This window comes from Bison bison, unplaced genomic scaffold, assembly GCF_000754665.1.
Source record: "Bison bison bison isolate TAMUID 2011002044 unplaced genomic scaffold, Bison_UMD1.0 scf7180017864032, whole genome shotgun sequence".
Classification (NCBI taxonomy): Eukaryota; Metazoa; Chordata; class Mammalia; order Artiodactyla; family Bovidae; genus Bison; species Bison bison.
This window is the reverse complement of record NW_011494604.1, coordinates 3,998,631-4,014,212: the sequence shown is the minus strand read 5'-3', so window position 1 is coordinate 4,014,212 and position 15,582 is coordinate 3,998,631. Positions and strand designations below refer to the sequence as shown.

The following is a 15,582-nucleotide window of genomic DNA, read 5'->3' as shown; positions in this document are numbered from 1 at the left end:
AAGCTTAACACAAATTCACTAAAAACACTAGAATCATAGAAGCACAAGCCACACTGCTTAGGACCCTCTAAGAGAGCAAGAGACAAAGGAGAGATAACATATCTCTTCTACTTCTCCTCTGACTTAAAGATCAACTTCAGTCCAGTCAAAGTCAAGGAAACCATCAGAGATTGCTTGGCTAGCACGATGGCGCTGCACCTGCATCAGGAATTTGGCTCTCTTACACCTTCACTTGACATCAAAATCATATTTATATGAAAGATTCCCAGATTTTCATTTCAGGCTCTCTCGATTCTTCTCTTGAGCTCCAAAGCCATGTTTCCTCATCACCTGTGTATCCCTCAGAGTATCTCAAACTGAACATAACCAAAATAGAAAAAATTCCTTCTTCTGTTTGAATTCTTCTTTAGTTGCAAGTATTTTAAGTATAATGTGGTTATCTTTTTGGTCACTTAGACTGGAAATATTCAAGTTGTTTTAGCTTCTCTGTCTCTCTAATCTGTACATCTTAAGTAGTGGTCAGTCCCTGTCCATTCTGCTTCAGAAATGTTTATATGGTAGGTTATAGAGCATGAAGCAATCTAATTAACATAGTTTCTTGCTTTCTAAAAGAATATAGAACGATATTTTCCAGCATTAAAAAGGAAGGCAAACCTTCTGAGACAAAATGAAGTGCAGAGAAAACCAGTTGCAGCTCTCAAGAGACCTAACCAGTTAAATAGAAAGTAAGTACTCAAATATAAGACAGTATTATGTTATCCTTCATAAATAAAGATGGACTTCTTATACTGAGAGTTCAAATCAATGAATTTGCAGTGATGTTGTAGTTGTCTGGTCATTTTTGAGACAGGTCATTTGGGATGTCTGTTTGAACACTCAGTATGGAAGCATTTAGTTACAGCTTCCTTATTTTTTAGAACCAGTGTTGTTGATGAATTTAATTATAGACTTCTTAAGAAAAACATCACTCTGTTTCTTTGTTTCTCTTGACATATAGAAAAAGACTGAAAAAGGTGATTGTTTTGGTAAAAACACCTCAGCCAGAATTATTCAAAATTCTGAAAGCTGAATTTGTTACATACTCTCAGTGGCTCTTAACAGAATAGTGTATGTTATTTGTGGGAAAAGCAAACCTGAAAGGATTTTTCATGAATACTTCTTAAGCTTAAATTATTTATTTGTCTATGTCCAGTCTTAGTTGTAGCATGCGGGATCATTCATTGATTGTAGTGCGTGGGCTTCTCTCTAGTTGTGGCATGTGGGTTCAATAATTGTGGTGCACAGGCTTAGTTACCCAGGAGTATATGGATCTTAGTTTCCTGATCAGGGATTGAACCTGTGTGCCCTGCATTGAAAGGTGGATTCTCAACTGCTGGACCACCAGGGAAGTCCCTAGCTGAAATTATTTTGGTATTAAATTAAAAAGGGTATGTCCTGTGATTCCACTCTTGCAAGGTCCCCAGAGCAATCAGATTCACAGAGACAGGCAGCGGAGGGGTGGGAGCTGGGGGCTGGGCGGAGGTGGGCAGTGAGTTGGAAGGGGAACAGGTTTAGTCTGTGAAGGTGAATGTTTCTGGAAATGGTGGTGGTGGTGGTACGACGTGAATGCACTGAATGCCACTGAACTGGCCGAAGCGGTAAACTTCACATGTATTTTACCAATTAAGGATATTTAAAATGTTAAAAAGACCATTGTTTAAAATGTGACCTACTATTATAGTACTTCTGCTTTATTGACTATGCCAAAGCCTTTGACTGTGTGGATCACAACAAACTGTGGAGAATTCTTAAATAGATGGGAATACCACACCACGTGACCTGCCTCCTGAGAAATCTATATATGCAGGTCAAGAAGCAACAATTAGAACTGGACATGGAACGGCAAACTGGTTCCAAATCAGGAAAGGAGTATGTCAAGGCTGTGTATTGTCACCCTGTTTAACTTATATGCTGAGTACATAATGCAAAATGCCAGGCTGGATGAAGCACAAGCTGGAATCAAGATTGCTGGGAGAAATATCAATAACCTCAGATATGCAGATGACACCACCCTTATGGCAGAAAGCGAAGAAGAACTAAAGAGCCTCTTGATGAAAGTGCAAGGAGAGTGAAAAAGTTGGCTTAAAACTCAACATTCAGAAAACTAAGATCATGGCATCTGGTCCCATCACTTCATGGCAAATAGACAAGGGAACAATGGAAACAGTGACAGACTTTATTTTGGGGCTCCAAAATCACTGGAAATTGTGACTGCAGCTGTGAAATTAAAAGACACTTGCTCCTTGGAAGAAAAGTTATGACCAACCTAGACAGCATATTCAAAAGCAGAGACATTACTTTGCCAACAAAGTTCCATCTAGTCAAAGCTGTGGTTTTACCAGTAGTCATATATGGATGTGAGAGTTGGACTATAAAGAAAGCTGAGTGCAAAAGAATTGATGCTTTTGAAGTGTGGTGTTGGAGAAGACTCTTGAGAGTCCCTTGGACTGCAAGGAGATCCAGCCAGTCCATCCTAAAGGAAATCAGTCCTAAATATTCATTGGAAGGACTGATGCTGAGGCTGAAACTCCAATACTTTGGCCACCTGATGGGAAGAATTGATTCATTTGAAAAGACCCTGATGTTGGGAAAGATTGAAGGCAGGAGGAGAAGGGATCGACAGAGGATGAGATGGTCGGATGGCATCACCAACTTGATGGACATGATTTTGAGTAAACTCCGGGGTGGACAGGGTGATGGTGATGGACAGGGAAGCCTGGTGTTCTGCAGTCCATGGGGTCGCAAAGAGTTAGACATGACTGAGCGATTGAACTGAACTGAACTGATTATGGTACTCTGTTCTCTGTAAGGATAAAGTAGAAGTTGACAAGCTGTGAAGTTTTATTATTTCAGTTTCAAATACCATTTATTCATCTCTTATAAAAGACAATTCAAAGCAAAAAAAACCAAAAAAACCCTGAAATGAAGTTTTTGTATATGTGGAATGGCTATAATTGTAACTTTACTCAACTATCATCTCTTTGTTTTGAGAATCAATTGGGAGTACTTTTTTTTTGGAAAAGAGGAACTTCTCAAAAATTTGTCAATTACCTGAGCCATTAATGAGTCCTTGTTAATTGAGATGGCCAGGGAAATTATGCATTTGAGCCTCTATAAGGTTGGAGGTAAGATGAGGTGACATGTTAAACATTTATTTATAGAAATAAGCAGATAAGTATGAAAAGTTGTCTTTTACCAACTTGCTATAGAAATTAGAAATTGGTGAAAGTAAAGTCAAACATAATTAAGGTTACAGTATTCTATGCAGGAGAGAGCAAACAGTGGAACAGTATGAGTTTTTGTGTGATTTATATTAATATAATACGTATTATGAGTGAAGGAGAGCAATACATATGAGTGAAGGAGAGAGATTTGGAGAATATGTTATATTTCAATATTTTCTCTTTATTGTTGGTTTTTAGCAGTTTGACAGTGATGTACCTAGGTATGATTTTCTTTGTACTAATTCTTTTAGACAGTTGAATATTTGTAAGATAAATTAGCTCCAGAATTAACCAGATTGTTATATGATATCTGTAAATCAGATCTCAATAGCTTCATGTAAACAAGAACATAATTGAATCTTCGTGTTTAGTATACCTCAGTATTTTCGCCTATGCATTTAACTATTTTTGCTTATTTTTTCAAGATGTTTCAGAGTTGTTAAGTGGCCCAGACTTTTCATGGTACATGTGTTTTTTTTGTTGTTGCAGAAATAACATTCCAAATAATTTTACCAGGAGTGGAAATAAATTAAGTCATCAGAAAGACACTCGTCAGGCAACTTTTCTTTTCAGAAGAGGCCTGAAGGTATAAAAAACCCTTGACAGTGTTTTCTTTTTACACAAAGGATCCTGACCATCCACCTTTAGTAATCATCAATTATAGACATGACCCATGATCAAGGTAGGGTTTGGGTTTAGGATATGGAGAACATGACATTAGATTAATTTTTTTCCCTCTTTTCTCTTTTGTTGTCATCAATGCAGTGTCCTATAAGAATTCAACATGTTATTTAGGAATAAATTTGTTTTTACTACTTATTCTGATACAGGAACCTCAAGAAAGAGGTGTTGTCAGAATAGGCACATGCTCCTCTCTTGCATTCAAACCCACCACACAGGGTTCTAAAGTTACAGAGCAGGATAGCTCTTTGGATTCAAATCCTCTGCTTTCTATGGCATCTACTGCTTTTTTTTTCCCCTTCAGGTTCAGGCCCAGTTGAACTCAGAACAACTGCTAGACGATGTAGTAGCAAAGAGAACTCGTCAGTAAGTTTCAATTTGTTTTTCAAGATGTCATTTCAAAACTCCCAGAATAGTAGTGACCTAAATTACTTTGTGCTGCAGTTTAAAAGAAATTAAATGAGACCCAGAGTGAATTAACCATTGAGCCTGAAATAAGTAAATCCTGTTTTGTTTTTGTTGATTTCCCCCCCAAAACATTTGGTTTTTCACATGTCAGTGTTACACGTTTTAGCAGCAAATGCATTACTCTGTATTTTTTTTCCTGTTTATTCCATTTTAATGAAATAGCTCTTTATTTTTTTATAATCACTTTATACAAATGAACCAGTTCAGGGAATAAGTAGAAGAAAATCCAGTAGAGCTTTTAGAATATTTATAAATTTTTAAAAACAATACAGTGTTTTCTTCTTATATTGCTTTTTTCCTCCTTACCCCATGAAGGTATTTTAAGAATATATTTTTGTCTCGTAGAATTGCACTGCAAGTGTGAGTTGTAACATTCCATCAGTATGACCAGAGTTTAAAACTAAATCATTTAAAATTATGGCTGCTACTTAGAAAACAAAGCATATATCACATGATCGCGGTTCAGATATGATACCTTCTAGAATGGGCATGATTTTGAGCAGTTGGAGTATAAGAATGGCAACTATTTGAACTTCATGCTGATAGTATTCTTTTGCACTGGAGTTTGAGGATCAATGTATAGAACAAAGCACAAGATACTTAATTTGGTAACAATGTAATATAAATGTCAGACTTTGACCTATATAAATATAAAAGTAAAGCTGATAAAAAGTGGGTGAAGAGGTAGAGGGAAGGAATTAGAAATACTATTGTCCTTTCTTTTAAAGGAGGTAGGGGAAAATGTCAAGAGATACTACTGGAAAAAGAAATTCAAGTGTATTTATAAAATTAATGAAAATAAAATAGTGATACAACCATCAAAATGTTTCAAACTAGGAAGAGAAACTAGAGGATAGTGTGATGAGCTGAATCCTTATGATAGCAAGATATTATTACCTAAGTATCTTGTTTAGTGAACTGGAGGTAACTAACAAGCAGAAAATCAGGAAGTTAAAAGTGCTGCCTCTGGGGAGCAGGAAGGGAGAACAGTGGAGTAAAGGATTGTTGCTTTTTATTAGAAGCTTTTCTGAATTATTTGATTTTTTTATGTGCATATATCTGTTACATGGAAAAATATTTATAAATTCATGTGTCCAGTTCTTATAACCAATATGCTGATTAATTATATCATGTCGGGGCTCAGATATCTAGAATTTCTGAAAACTTAGAAAAAGTAATGGCTACTTTAAAATGTATGTTTTATATAGAACACACAGTAGGATTTGTAAACTTTCGTTTTAATGAAATTTTTGGTTTTTTGAAACTAGATGGCGAACTTCCACCACAAATGGAGGAATTTTGACTGTATCCATTGATAATCCAGGAGCAGTGCAGTGCCCAGTGTAAGTCTTTTTTTTCTTTTTGGAAAAAATTATAACCTCTCATTATGTAAGATAATAGAAAAATATTTGACTCTGCTCAGGAGTATGATGTCCAGGCTAGGATAAACTGAGACAAGGAAACAATACAAAGTGTAAGTTAAAAGTAGAGAATTCCTTGGTGGTTCATTGGTTAGGCGGAGAAGGCAATGGCACCCCACTCCAGTACTCTAGCCTGGAAAATCCTATGGACGGAGGAGCCTGGTGGGATGCAGTCCGTGGGGTGGCGAAGAGTCAGACACGACTGAGCGACTTCATTTTCACTTTCACTTTCAGTGGTTAGGACTCAGTACTTTGAGTGCTATGGCCCAGATTCAATCCCTGATTGGACAGGGCACTAGGATTCCACAAGCCACACAGCATGCCAAAGCAAACAAGCAAACAAACAAAAAAGCCAAAACAACTAAAAAAGTTACATGTTTTGGACTTCATTACATACACATCCGCCTTTTTTTTAAAGACTTCATAGTATATTCTTTTATTTTTGTTGTTTAGTTGCTAATTCATGTCTGTGACCCTATGAACTATAGCCTCCAGGCTTCTCTGTCCATGGAATTTCCCAGGCAGGAATACTAGAGTGGGTTGCTATTTCCTTCTCCATGGATCTTCTTGACCCAGGGATCAAACCCAAGTCTCCGGCATCGGCAGGTGGATTCTTTACCACTGAGCCACCAGGGAAGCCCATTCTTTAATTTAAATGACCTTAATTAACTTCACCATTCCATTATATTTATTGCATTATAAACTTTATAGGTTGAAGCTGGAAGTGATATTGCCTGGGGTGGGGGTTGAGCTGAACCCTGAGTTCACAGGCAAGATGTGAGACTTGTAGCACTGGGCTGGAGGTAAAGGATCCATTTCAAGAAAGTTCTAAAACCATATTATCAAATTCAACCTGATAATTGACCTAGCCGTGGAAAAGCCTCATTGGATCCTCACTAGACCACACGGTAACTCTCACTCTTAAATTTTTCCCATCAAAAAGTATCAGGAATGAAAATCTACGTTGTGTACTTAGAATTGAAAGAAAGTCCCGTATCAGCCAGTGGTCTAGCAGATTGGCTAATTTCTTGGAACTTCATGCAGACGTACTCAAGCTAACACAGCAGAGGAAAATGTCTGTGTCGATGTGTGTAACCCATTAGTAGGTTATGAAGTCAATTATGTGAGTTGTGATGAACATATTTTTAAAATAATAAATTTTTTTTTTTAATTCCTAGGTTTACAGAGTTTTTGTTTTGCCTATACATCCATTTTAATAATTGAGATGAAAACATCAGATGAGTCTCGAGGTTTTAGAGGTTGCTTTATTTTAGTAGAAGATTAAGACTTGGAAATGACCAATTATTCCAAATTGTTGAAAAGTTTGTAGTTCTACTTACAGAGGTATTCTGTGAGCAATTTATAAATTTTAGTCTCTAGATTAGTCTGTCAAGAACCAAGTTGTTTTTTTTTTTTTTGATTCAGCAAGGTTGCAGGATACAAGATTAATATCTGTTTTTATATACTAATAATGAAATATCAGAAAGAGTAAAAAAGAAAACTGATTTAAAATTGTATTTACAAAATGCCTATGAATAAATTTAACCAAGGAGGTGAAGGACCTGTATGTTGAAAACTGCAAGATATTGATGAAGGAAATTTTAGATGATTCAAAGAAATGGAAAGATAATCCCATGCTCTTGGATTGGGAGAATTAATATCATTAAAATGACCATATAACTGAGTAATCTATAGAGTTAACGCAATCCCTATCAAAATACCCAGGGCATTTTTCACAGAACTAGAGCAGATAAAATTTACATGGAACCCCAGGTGACCCCCAAATTACCAAAGCAATTCTGAAAAAAAAAAAAAAAAGGGGGGAGGTCACACCCTGACATAAATCATAGCAGTATTTTCTTGGATCAGTCTCCAAAGGCAAAAGATATAACAAAAATAAACAAATGGGACTTTTAATTAAACTTTAAAGCTTTTACACAGCCAAGGAAACCATCAACAAAATCAGAAGACAGCCTACAGAATGCAAGAAAGTATTTGCAAATGATGCAACCAACAATGGGTTAAAATCCAAAATATACAAACAGCTTATACAAGTCAGTATGAAAACAGTTCAGTCAAAAGGTGGGAAGAAGACCTAAACAGACATTTTTCCAAAGAAGACATACAGATGGCTAGCAGGCACATGAAAAGATACTTAGCACCACTAATTGTTAAAGAAATGCAAATCAGAACCCCAATGAGGTATCACTTCACCTGTCAGAATAGCTCTCATCAAAAAGTCTACAAATAATAAATGTAAGAGAGGATGTGGAGAAAAGGGAACCCATGTACACTGTTGGTGAGAATGTAAATTGGTTCATCCACTGTGGAAAACAGTATAGAGGTTTCTTAAAAATAGAACTAACTACCAATTCCACTCCTGGGTATATATCTAGAAAAAAACGAAAACACTAAATCAAAAAGATATGTGCACCCCAGTGTTTTTCATAACAGCACTGTTTACAATAGTCAAGACATGGAAGCAACCTAAGTATACATCAAGAGATGAATGGATAAATAAGATGTGGCATATATATATGCATATATATGTATATATACAGTGGAATGTTACTCAGCTATAAAAAGAATGAAATACTGTTATTTGCAGCAACATGGATGGACCGAGAGAATGTTATACTTAAATAAGTCAGAGAAAGACAAATACTATATATTACTTATATATGGAATCTAAAAAAATAATACAAATGAATGTATATAGAAAGCAGAAACAGACTTGTAGACATAGAAAACAAATTTGTGGTTACACAGAGGGGAGAGAAGGCAGAAGGAAAAAATCAGGTGTATGGAATTAACAGATACAAATTACTATATATAAAATAGATAAGCAACAAGGATTTACTGTATAGCATAGGGAATTAGACCCATTATCATATAACAACCTATAATGAAATATCTGCAAAAATACTGAATCACTATGCTGTATACCTGAAACACACAATATTGTAAATTAACTATACTTCAAAAAATAGAGGAGGGGGACCTACTGGATGATGATGATAATGAAGATCGGGGGATGACCAGCTGGAGTTGATCAAGGATGATGAAAAAGAGGCTGAGGAAGGAGAGGATGACAGAGACAGCGCCAATGGCGAGGATGACTCTTAAGCACATAGCGGGGTTTAGAAATCTTATCCCATTATTTCTTTACCTAGGCGCTTGTCTAAGATCAAAATTTTCACCAGATCCTCTCCCCTAGTATCTTCAGCACATGCTCACGGTTCTCCCCATCCTTGTCCTTCCCATGTTCATTAATTCATATTGCCCTGCGCCTAGTCCCATTTTCACTTCTTTGACCCTCCTAGTAGTTACGTTAAGTCTTACCCTGTAATTTTTGCTTTTAATTTTGATACCTCTTTATGACTTAACAATAAAAAGGATGTATGGTTTTTATCAACTGTCTCCAAAATAATCTCTTGTTACACAGGGAGTACAGTTCTTTCCATTCATACAATAGTTGCTTCCCTGACAACAAAGGCAGTCCTCATTAGTTGAGTGGAACCTGAGAGCAGCTTTGAGTTAGAGGTATGTGTGTTAAACCCCACATAAGAGTGCTGTGTGGGGCTGTTCAACACAAATGTAACAATGTCTTTTTGTGAATGAGAGTTGGCATGTTAAATGCATCCTCTAGAAAAATAACTAGTGTAATAGTCTTAAGATTTGTTTTCTAAAGTTGATACTGTGGGTTATTTTTGTGAACAGCCTGATGTTTGGGACCTTTTTTCTCAAAATAAACAAGACTTTATTAAACCAGGAATTTGGAGAAAAAATAAAAAATAAAAAAATAAAAAAAACTGGGTTGGCGGGGTTATTGAGAATGTAAATAAAGTAGCCTTCATACAGTTGAACATGTATACAAGTCAAGATGTCTTAATGAACCAAGTGATTTATTTCTCTTCTTTTGATTGTTTAATTGATCTTATTTTAATTTTTTTCTAATAGAACTCAGAAACCACGATTAACTCGTACTGCTGTGCCCTCATTCTTGACAAAACGGGATCAATCTGATATAAAGAAAGTTCCTAAAGGTGTCCCCCTACAATTTGACATAAACAGTGTTGGAAAACAGGTAAATTTCCCCCCCTGTATTTCTCTGGCCATTGACTGAAAATATTTTAATTAACAAAACTAATGTTGTATAATAAATAGGATGTCCTAACTATCCTTAACCCTAGGAAACTACTGGTCTACCTGTTTTCTGTCTCTCGATTTGCTTATTTTGGACATTTCATGTGAATGGGATCATATAATGTGTGAACCTTTTTTCACTTACCATAATTTTTTCATGGTTTATCCATTGTGTATATCAATATTTTCTTTTTATTCCTGAATAATATTCCACCATATGGATATACTTGTATTTTATTTGTCAGTTGATGGACATTTGGATTGTTTCCATTCTTTGGCTATTGTGAATAATGCTCCTCTGAACATTCATGTACATATGCTCACACAAAAACCTGTGCATTCATGTTTTTGTGTGCGTGTATTTTATTTCTCCTCGGTAAATACCTAAGAATGGAATTGCTAGATCATATTATAATTCTGGGTTTATCTTTTGGGGGAGTACGAAATTGTTTTCCAGAGAAGTAGCTGTGGTACCATTCCTTCCAACATGTAAGAGTTCTGAATTTTTCCATGGCCTTACCAGCATTTGTTATTATCTGTCATTTGATTTTAGACATTCTGATGCATGTCAAGTGGTATATCTCACCATGGTTTTGGCAGTTTTTGTATTATTAACCTTGTAATCTTGCTAAAATACACTTTCTGCTTTTAATAATTTTATAGATTACTTAGGATTTTCTTTGTAAGCAATCATGTCATTCTTTGAATTTCTTGCCAATCTTTAAATCTTTTCGTTTTCTTCATTATGATGGCTAGGACATTCAGTTCTATGTTGAGAGCATGTTTGCTTGCTTTGTCTCCAGACTTGAGAAGGCATTGTTTTTCACCATTAAGTTTGATGTTAGCAGTAGGCTGTTTTTATCAGATTGAGGAAGTTCCCTTCTATTTGTAATTTGCTGAGAATTTTTATCATGAATGAGTGTTACATTTTAAAATGTCAACTGTGGCATGAAGATAAAATTTTCTGTATAGACAGAAATTTGACCAAATTTATTTTGCTTATTTTGTCTGTTGTTACTTTCCTTTCAGCCTGGTATTTCCATCTCGTTAAAAATTTTCTAAGTTAGTTGTGATCCACACAAAGGCTTTAGTGTAGTCAATGAAGCAGAAGTAGATGTTTTTTCTGGAATTCCCTGTTTTTTTCCTATGATCCAGTGGATGTTGGTAGTTTGACCTCTGGTTCTTCTGCCTTTTCAAATCCAGCTTGAACATCTGGAGGTTCTCAATTCATATACTGTTGAAGCCTGGCTTGAAGGATTTTGAGCATTCCTTTGCTAGCATGTGAGATGAGCTTAGTTGTGTGGTAGTTTGAACATTCTTTCATTGCCCTTTTAGGGATTCTGACTCTAGGTTTCAATTCTAGACCTCCAAGTGGACAACTGACTTCCCTAAACTTCACTAAATTCACCTATTTCATATGGGTGTTTCCCTCATATATATACACACACACACACACACACACACACACACACACTTATTTATTTATATATGAATGTTAAGTATTGTTACTGTGAATTACCATTATGATCACATTATTATTCCAAAGCAAATCTCCAGGGGATCTTTCCGACCCAGGAATCGAACCCGGGTCTCCTGCATTGCAGGCAGACGCTTTACCGTCTGAGCCACCAGGAAAGGTGGCTCAGATATATATATTATAGTACACATATATATCATATATATGTATATATATATGAATGTTAGGTATTGTTACTGTGAATTACCATTATGATCACATTGTTGTTCCAAAGCAAATGTAGCTTACAGTCAAGTTGTTAATTTTTGTTTTGTTTTGTTTTCTCCAGACAGGGATGACTTTGAATGAGCGATTTGGGATCCTGAAGGAACAAAGAGCCACTCTCACTTTCAACAAAGGAGGAAGCCGCTTTGTAACCGTGGGATAGATCCCATGTCACAGGAACTTTTCAGTGATGACTCTTAAAAATTTAATTGCTTGAAGAGTTCATCACAGAAATTCAAGAAACTTTATTTCAAAATATTCACAAGGCTAAATAACTCTTATTTTTATTTTTGAAGTTTTTTTTAAACATGTATAAATAATGCCCTGAAAGAATAACAGGGAATATGCCTATGTGTTCTTAAAGATTTCATGGTTGGCCCAGACAGAACAATTCTCTATTTGACTTTTTTGATTCCTCATGCAGCAGAAAGAATGTGGAAAGATAGAAATTGATTATTTTATGATAGTGGTATTTAGGATCTCATCACCTTTGCCCATTTTTTACACCTTGCCATTGTAAATCTTGGTCTTCAAGATTTGAAATAGGTCCCTTTGTTGCTGTCACTTATACTTTAATAGTGTTGGTGTAATAAGTGCAGTTGACTTTTCTGCATTAGGGATATAAAAAATTATTAGAATTTCAGTTTGGGGGTTTAAGATTTATGGGGATATCTGGAACTTGGTTCATTTTTCAAATAACATTAAGTTAATCCTCCAGAGTTGTAAATCTTTAATGCTGAACTTTTTTTTAATGAGAAATGTGACTCCGGGCATTAGCTTCTGTTTAAAATGTTGGTGTTTAAAGGCTGTAAATGGGTGTTTACGGAGTTATCTGATAGAGCCTAATTGGAGGAAAGTCCAGAGTAAAAATCTGGTAATTTGTGTGGAGAGAAAGTAGCAGGTGGAAGATGGTAACTGAGATGAAGACTTTAAAAGCTAGGTCATAGGTATACTGTTTGAATTTAGTGTAGTTTTGAGTCTAGTGTGCACAAAGTATTCTTCAGATGATATTTGGAATAATTATAATTAAAATGGATTGAGTTCTATAGATATTTTGATAGGAAAATTAGCCATAAAGTCCTGGACTTCTTATTTGAAAAGTTAAATTTTAAGTTTACTAAGTTGAACAGTATACATACAGCTCTTAAAAAATATATATATGTCACAAGGTAAAAGGTGCAAAATTATAATAGAGTTAACATTATTATGACCTTGTTCTGTACCTTTGCTTCTGATTTCTTGTGTAAAGTTCAGGCATTTGTGGTGAGAAAAGGATTTCCCCCCTCATACTCTGGAGGGTTAGGAGGAGTTAATTTGTTGTGCCAAGCTAGTGCTGAAAGTCCTCAGATGGTTGTAAATTTTAAGTTATGATATAATAGCAAAATGCAGCAAAATATTCAAACTACAGGTTACGAGTTTGGTCATTTTGAAGCTTAACTTTTTGATTTGTTGTAATGTTAAAACCTCTAAGTAGGTGTTAGTTTTCCCTTCAGTGTATAATTTGTGTTGATTTTCCCTGTTAAAACACAAAACATTGTTATGGCTCCTGCCTGCGTTGCAGGGTATACTAGATTTCATTGTTGTTTCTCGTGGTCCTTTGGTTACTTGGTTTATGCTAGCCACGGAAAGCTATCAATAACAGTTTCATGCTTATACCAAAGAATTAAATCTGATCCTTAATATCTGGTATTTTGCTTGTAAGTCTACTGATAAGGGATTATTGGAAGCCAGTCATACAATTTGAAAGTAAACTCCAGTCTCTCTGTAGGCCAAGGACTCACTGCAAAACATTTTTGCAAGTATGAATGCTTAGATTTGATTCATGAACAATACATTTTAGACTGGTTTAGAATTATTGATAACTTATTTTAAAACAAAGGAAAAACAACTGAGCACGAGTTTGCTGTCTTTAGAGCAGTTTGTGAAAATACGGTATAAAGATGTTTTCATTTTCTTGTTCTTTTAAATATTATTGTACAGAGCTATTATTAATGCCTTCTTTTTAAATCTTAAAAATCCCTCCAAATATTGATATTAAGTGCATCAAACAAAATGTCTTTGGTATATTAAACTTTTGCTCTTCATGCATCTGTAATTTCATTTTCTTTTTAAATATAAAATCTTGCCTTTGTTACAGCCAAATTATAATTCTTGAGTGCTAACATGTTGTATAAAAACAAAGGAATATGCTCTTTTGGAGGAAATTTTTCCTTTCTTAGAATGTGGTTGTAGTCATCCTATTTCAGTTATTAAAAGTTTTTTTTTTTTTTAAACAAGATGCAACTTAAATTTCCCTTTGCATCAAGGTGTGTAAAAAACATTGATGCAGTGCATCACAAAATGAACGTTTGTATTTAATGAGGAGATGCTTTACACTGTACTTTTTGGTGTTTTTTGGAAAAGTTACCTTTAGATCTGAAGCTGTTCATTTTTAACAAATAAAATATTACAGGTCTCTCATGATTTATTCTTAGCTAAAAAGATTGAGTTGTGGTTTTTAGATTGTTTTGTGTTACAAAGAACTTTGTAGTGACTATAACATTTAGGATTTGAAAAGCTGCCAAACAATTAAATTGGTAAATCAATTTAGACTCATTTTGACATCCCATTAACTATCTTTTGACTGCTTCAATTATAGCTCCAACAAGAACTAGTCAGGGGGAATTAGAATAGAAAATCAAATTTTCTTAGAATGCAATATATTAGACTGAATGAACCTTTAGAGATCATCCATTTTTGTTTTTTTTTTTTTTACATCTTGGTTCAGTGATACTCAGCTTTTCAACACCTGTGTGTGATCCAGTTACTTTTTAAGCTCAGATCTTTAATTCTCCATGAATGGAACACCCACAGAAAGTAGTGGAATGGTGTGTGGCTTGTCAGATATCTAAGAAATGGTAATACCATGCTCTAGCATTTGTAACATGGTAAGTAAATACACTCTGCCAGTGATAATTATGAGATTTCATCACTTTTCATTCCAGTTAGGTAGACCTATTAGAAAAGGCCAGTGTTCCTTGTCAAACATTATGTATTTTTTTCTAATAGGTATAAACTTCACCACAATTTTAATTATAAGCAAATCATAAAATACTGTAAGTATGAAGAAACTTTGAATTTATTGCCCAGTGGTTATTTTTTGTTATAATAGATAGATATATCATATTTTGCTGTCAATAGCTTTGTAATTCACAGTGTAACATAAACAGTGTTGGGGTACCTTTTGATTTCTGTTACTCTAAGGAAGTAAGAGTGAAAAGAAATAGCGGACAGAGAATGAATACACTGCAGAGAATGAATGCCATACATTCTAAATGCAGGCAACATTAGGGCAGAAAATGATTTCTTCATTTCTGTTCACTAAATCTTTGAAGTCTCATCAGAATTATATGATTATTTGTTTTTTGCCACTGTGAAAAAAAAAGGAAGCATGAGATTTAAGCTTTCCTTAAGTTAAAAGCAAGTTATTTTTGCATAGATCAGTTTGGAGTTAACCCCTGTTTAAAAATGACACCAATAAACTCCAAGCATTTACAACAAGAATTTTGGACTACTGTGAACCATTAAGAGGGATTTTCCATGTGGCTCATATGGTAAAGTGACTACCCGCAATGCGGGAGACCCGGGTTTGATCCCTGGGTCAAAAATATCCCCTAGAGAAGGAAATGGCAACCCACTCCAGTACTCTTGCCTGGAAAATTCCATGGACGGAGGAGCCTGGGCTACAGTCCATGGGGTTGCAGAGTTGGACACAACTGAGCGATTTCACTTTCTAAGAGGGATTTAAAGATTTGTTTATAAATTGTTGACTTTGAATGTCTCTTTTTTCCCCTGCCCTTACAGTTTACTTTCTACCTAAAAA

The 15,582-nt window shown here is 35.1% G+C and overlaps 1 protein-coding gene across 1 annotated transcript in view; it reads left to right on the top strand.

Annotated features, from left to right (window-relative positions):
* Nucleotides 1–15,259, top strand: part of FYTTD1 (forty-two-three domain containing 1) — a gene marked incomplete at its 5' end in the record, with an annotated part of 32,815 nt that extends 17,556 nt beyond the window's left edge. Inside the window, 8 exon segments of the mRNA XM_010834314.1 lie at nucleotides 613–725; nucleotides 3,753–3,802; nucleotides 3,805–3,849; nucleotides 4,249–4,258; nucleotides 4,260–4,310; nucleotides 5,681–5,755; nucleotides 9,794–9,920; nucleotides 11,785–15,259. Coding sequence (XP_010832616.1) covers nucleotides 613–725; nucleotides 3,753–3,802; nucleotides 3,805–3,849; nucleotides 4,249–4,258; nucleotides 4,260–4,310; nucleotides 5,681–5,755; nucleotides 9,794–9,920; nucleotides 11,785–11,883 — 570 coding nt within the window.
* Nucleotides 15,260–15,582: the final 323 nt, after the last annotated feature.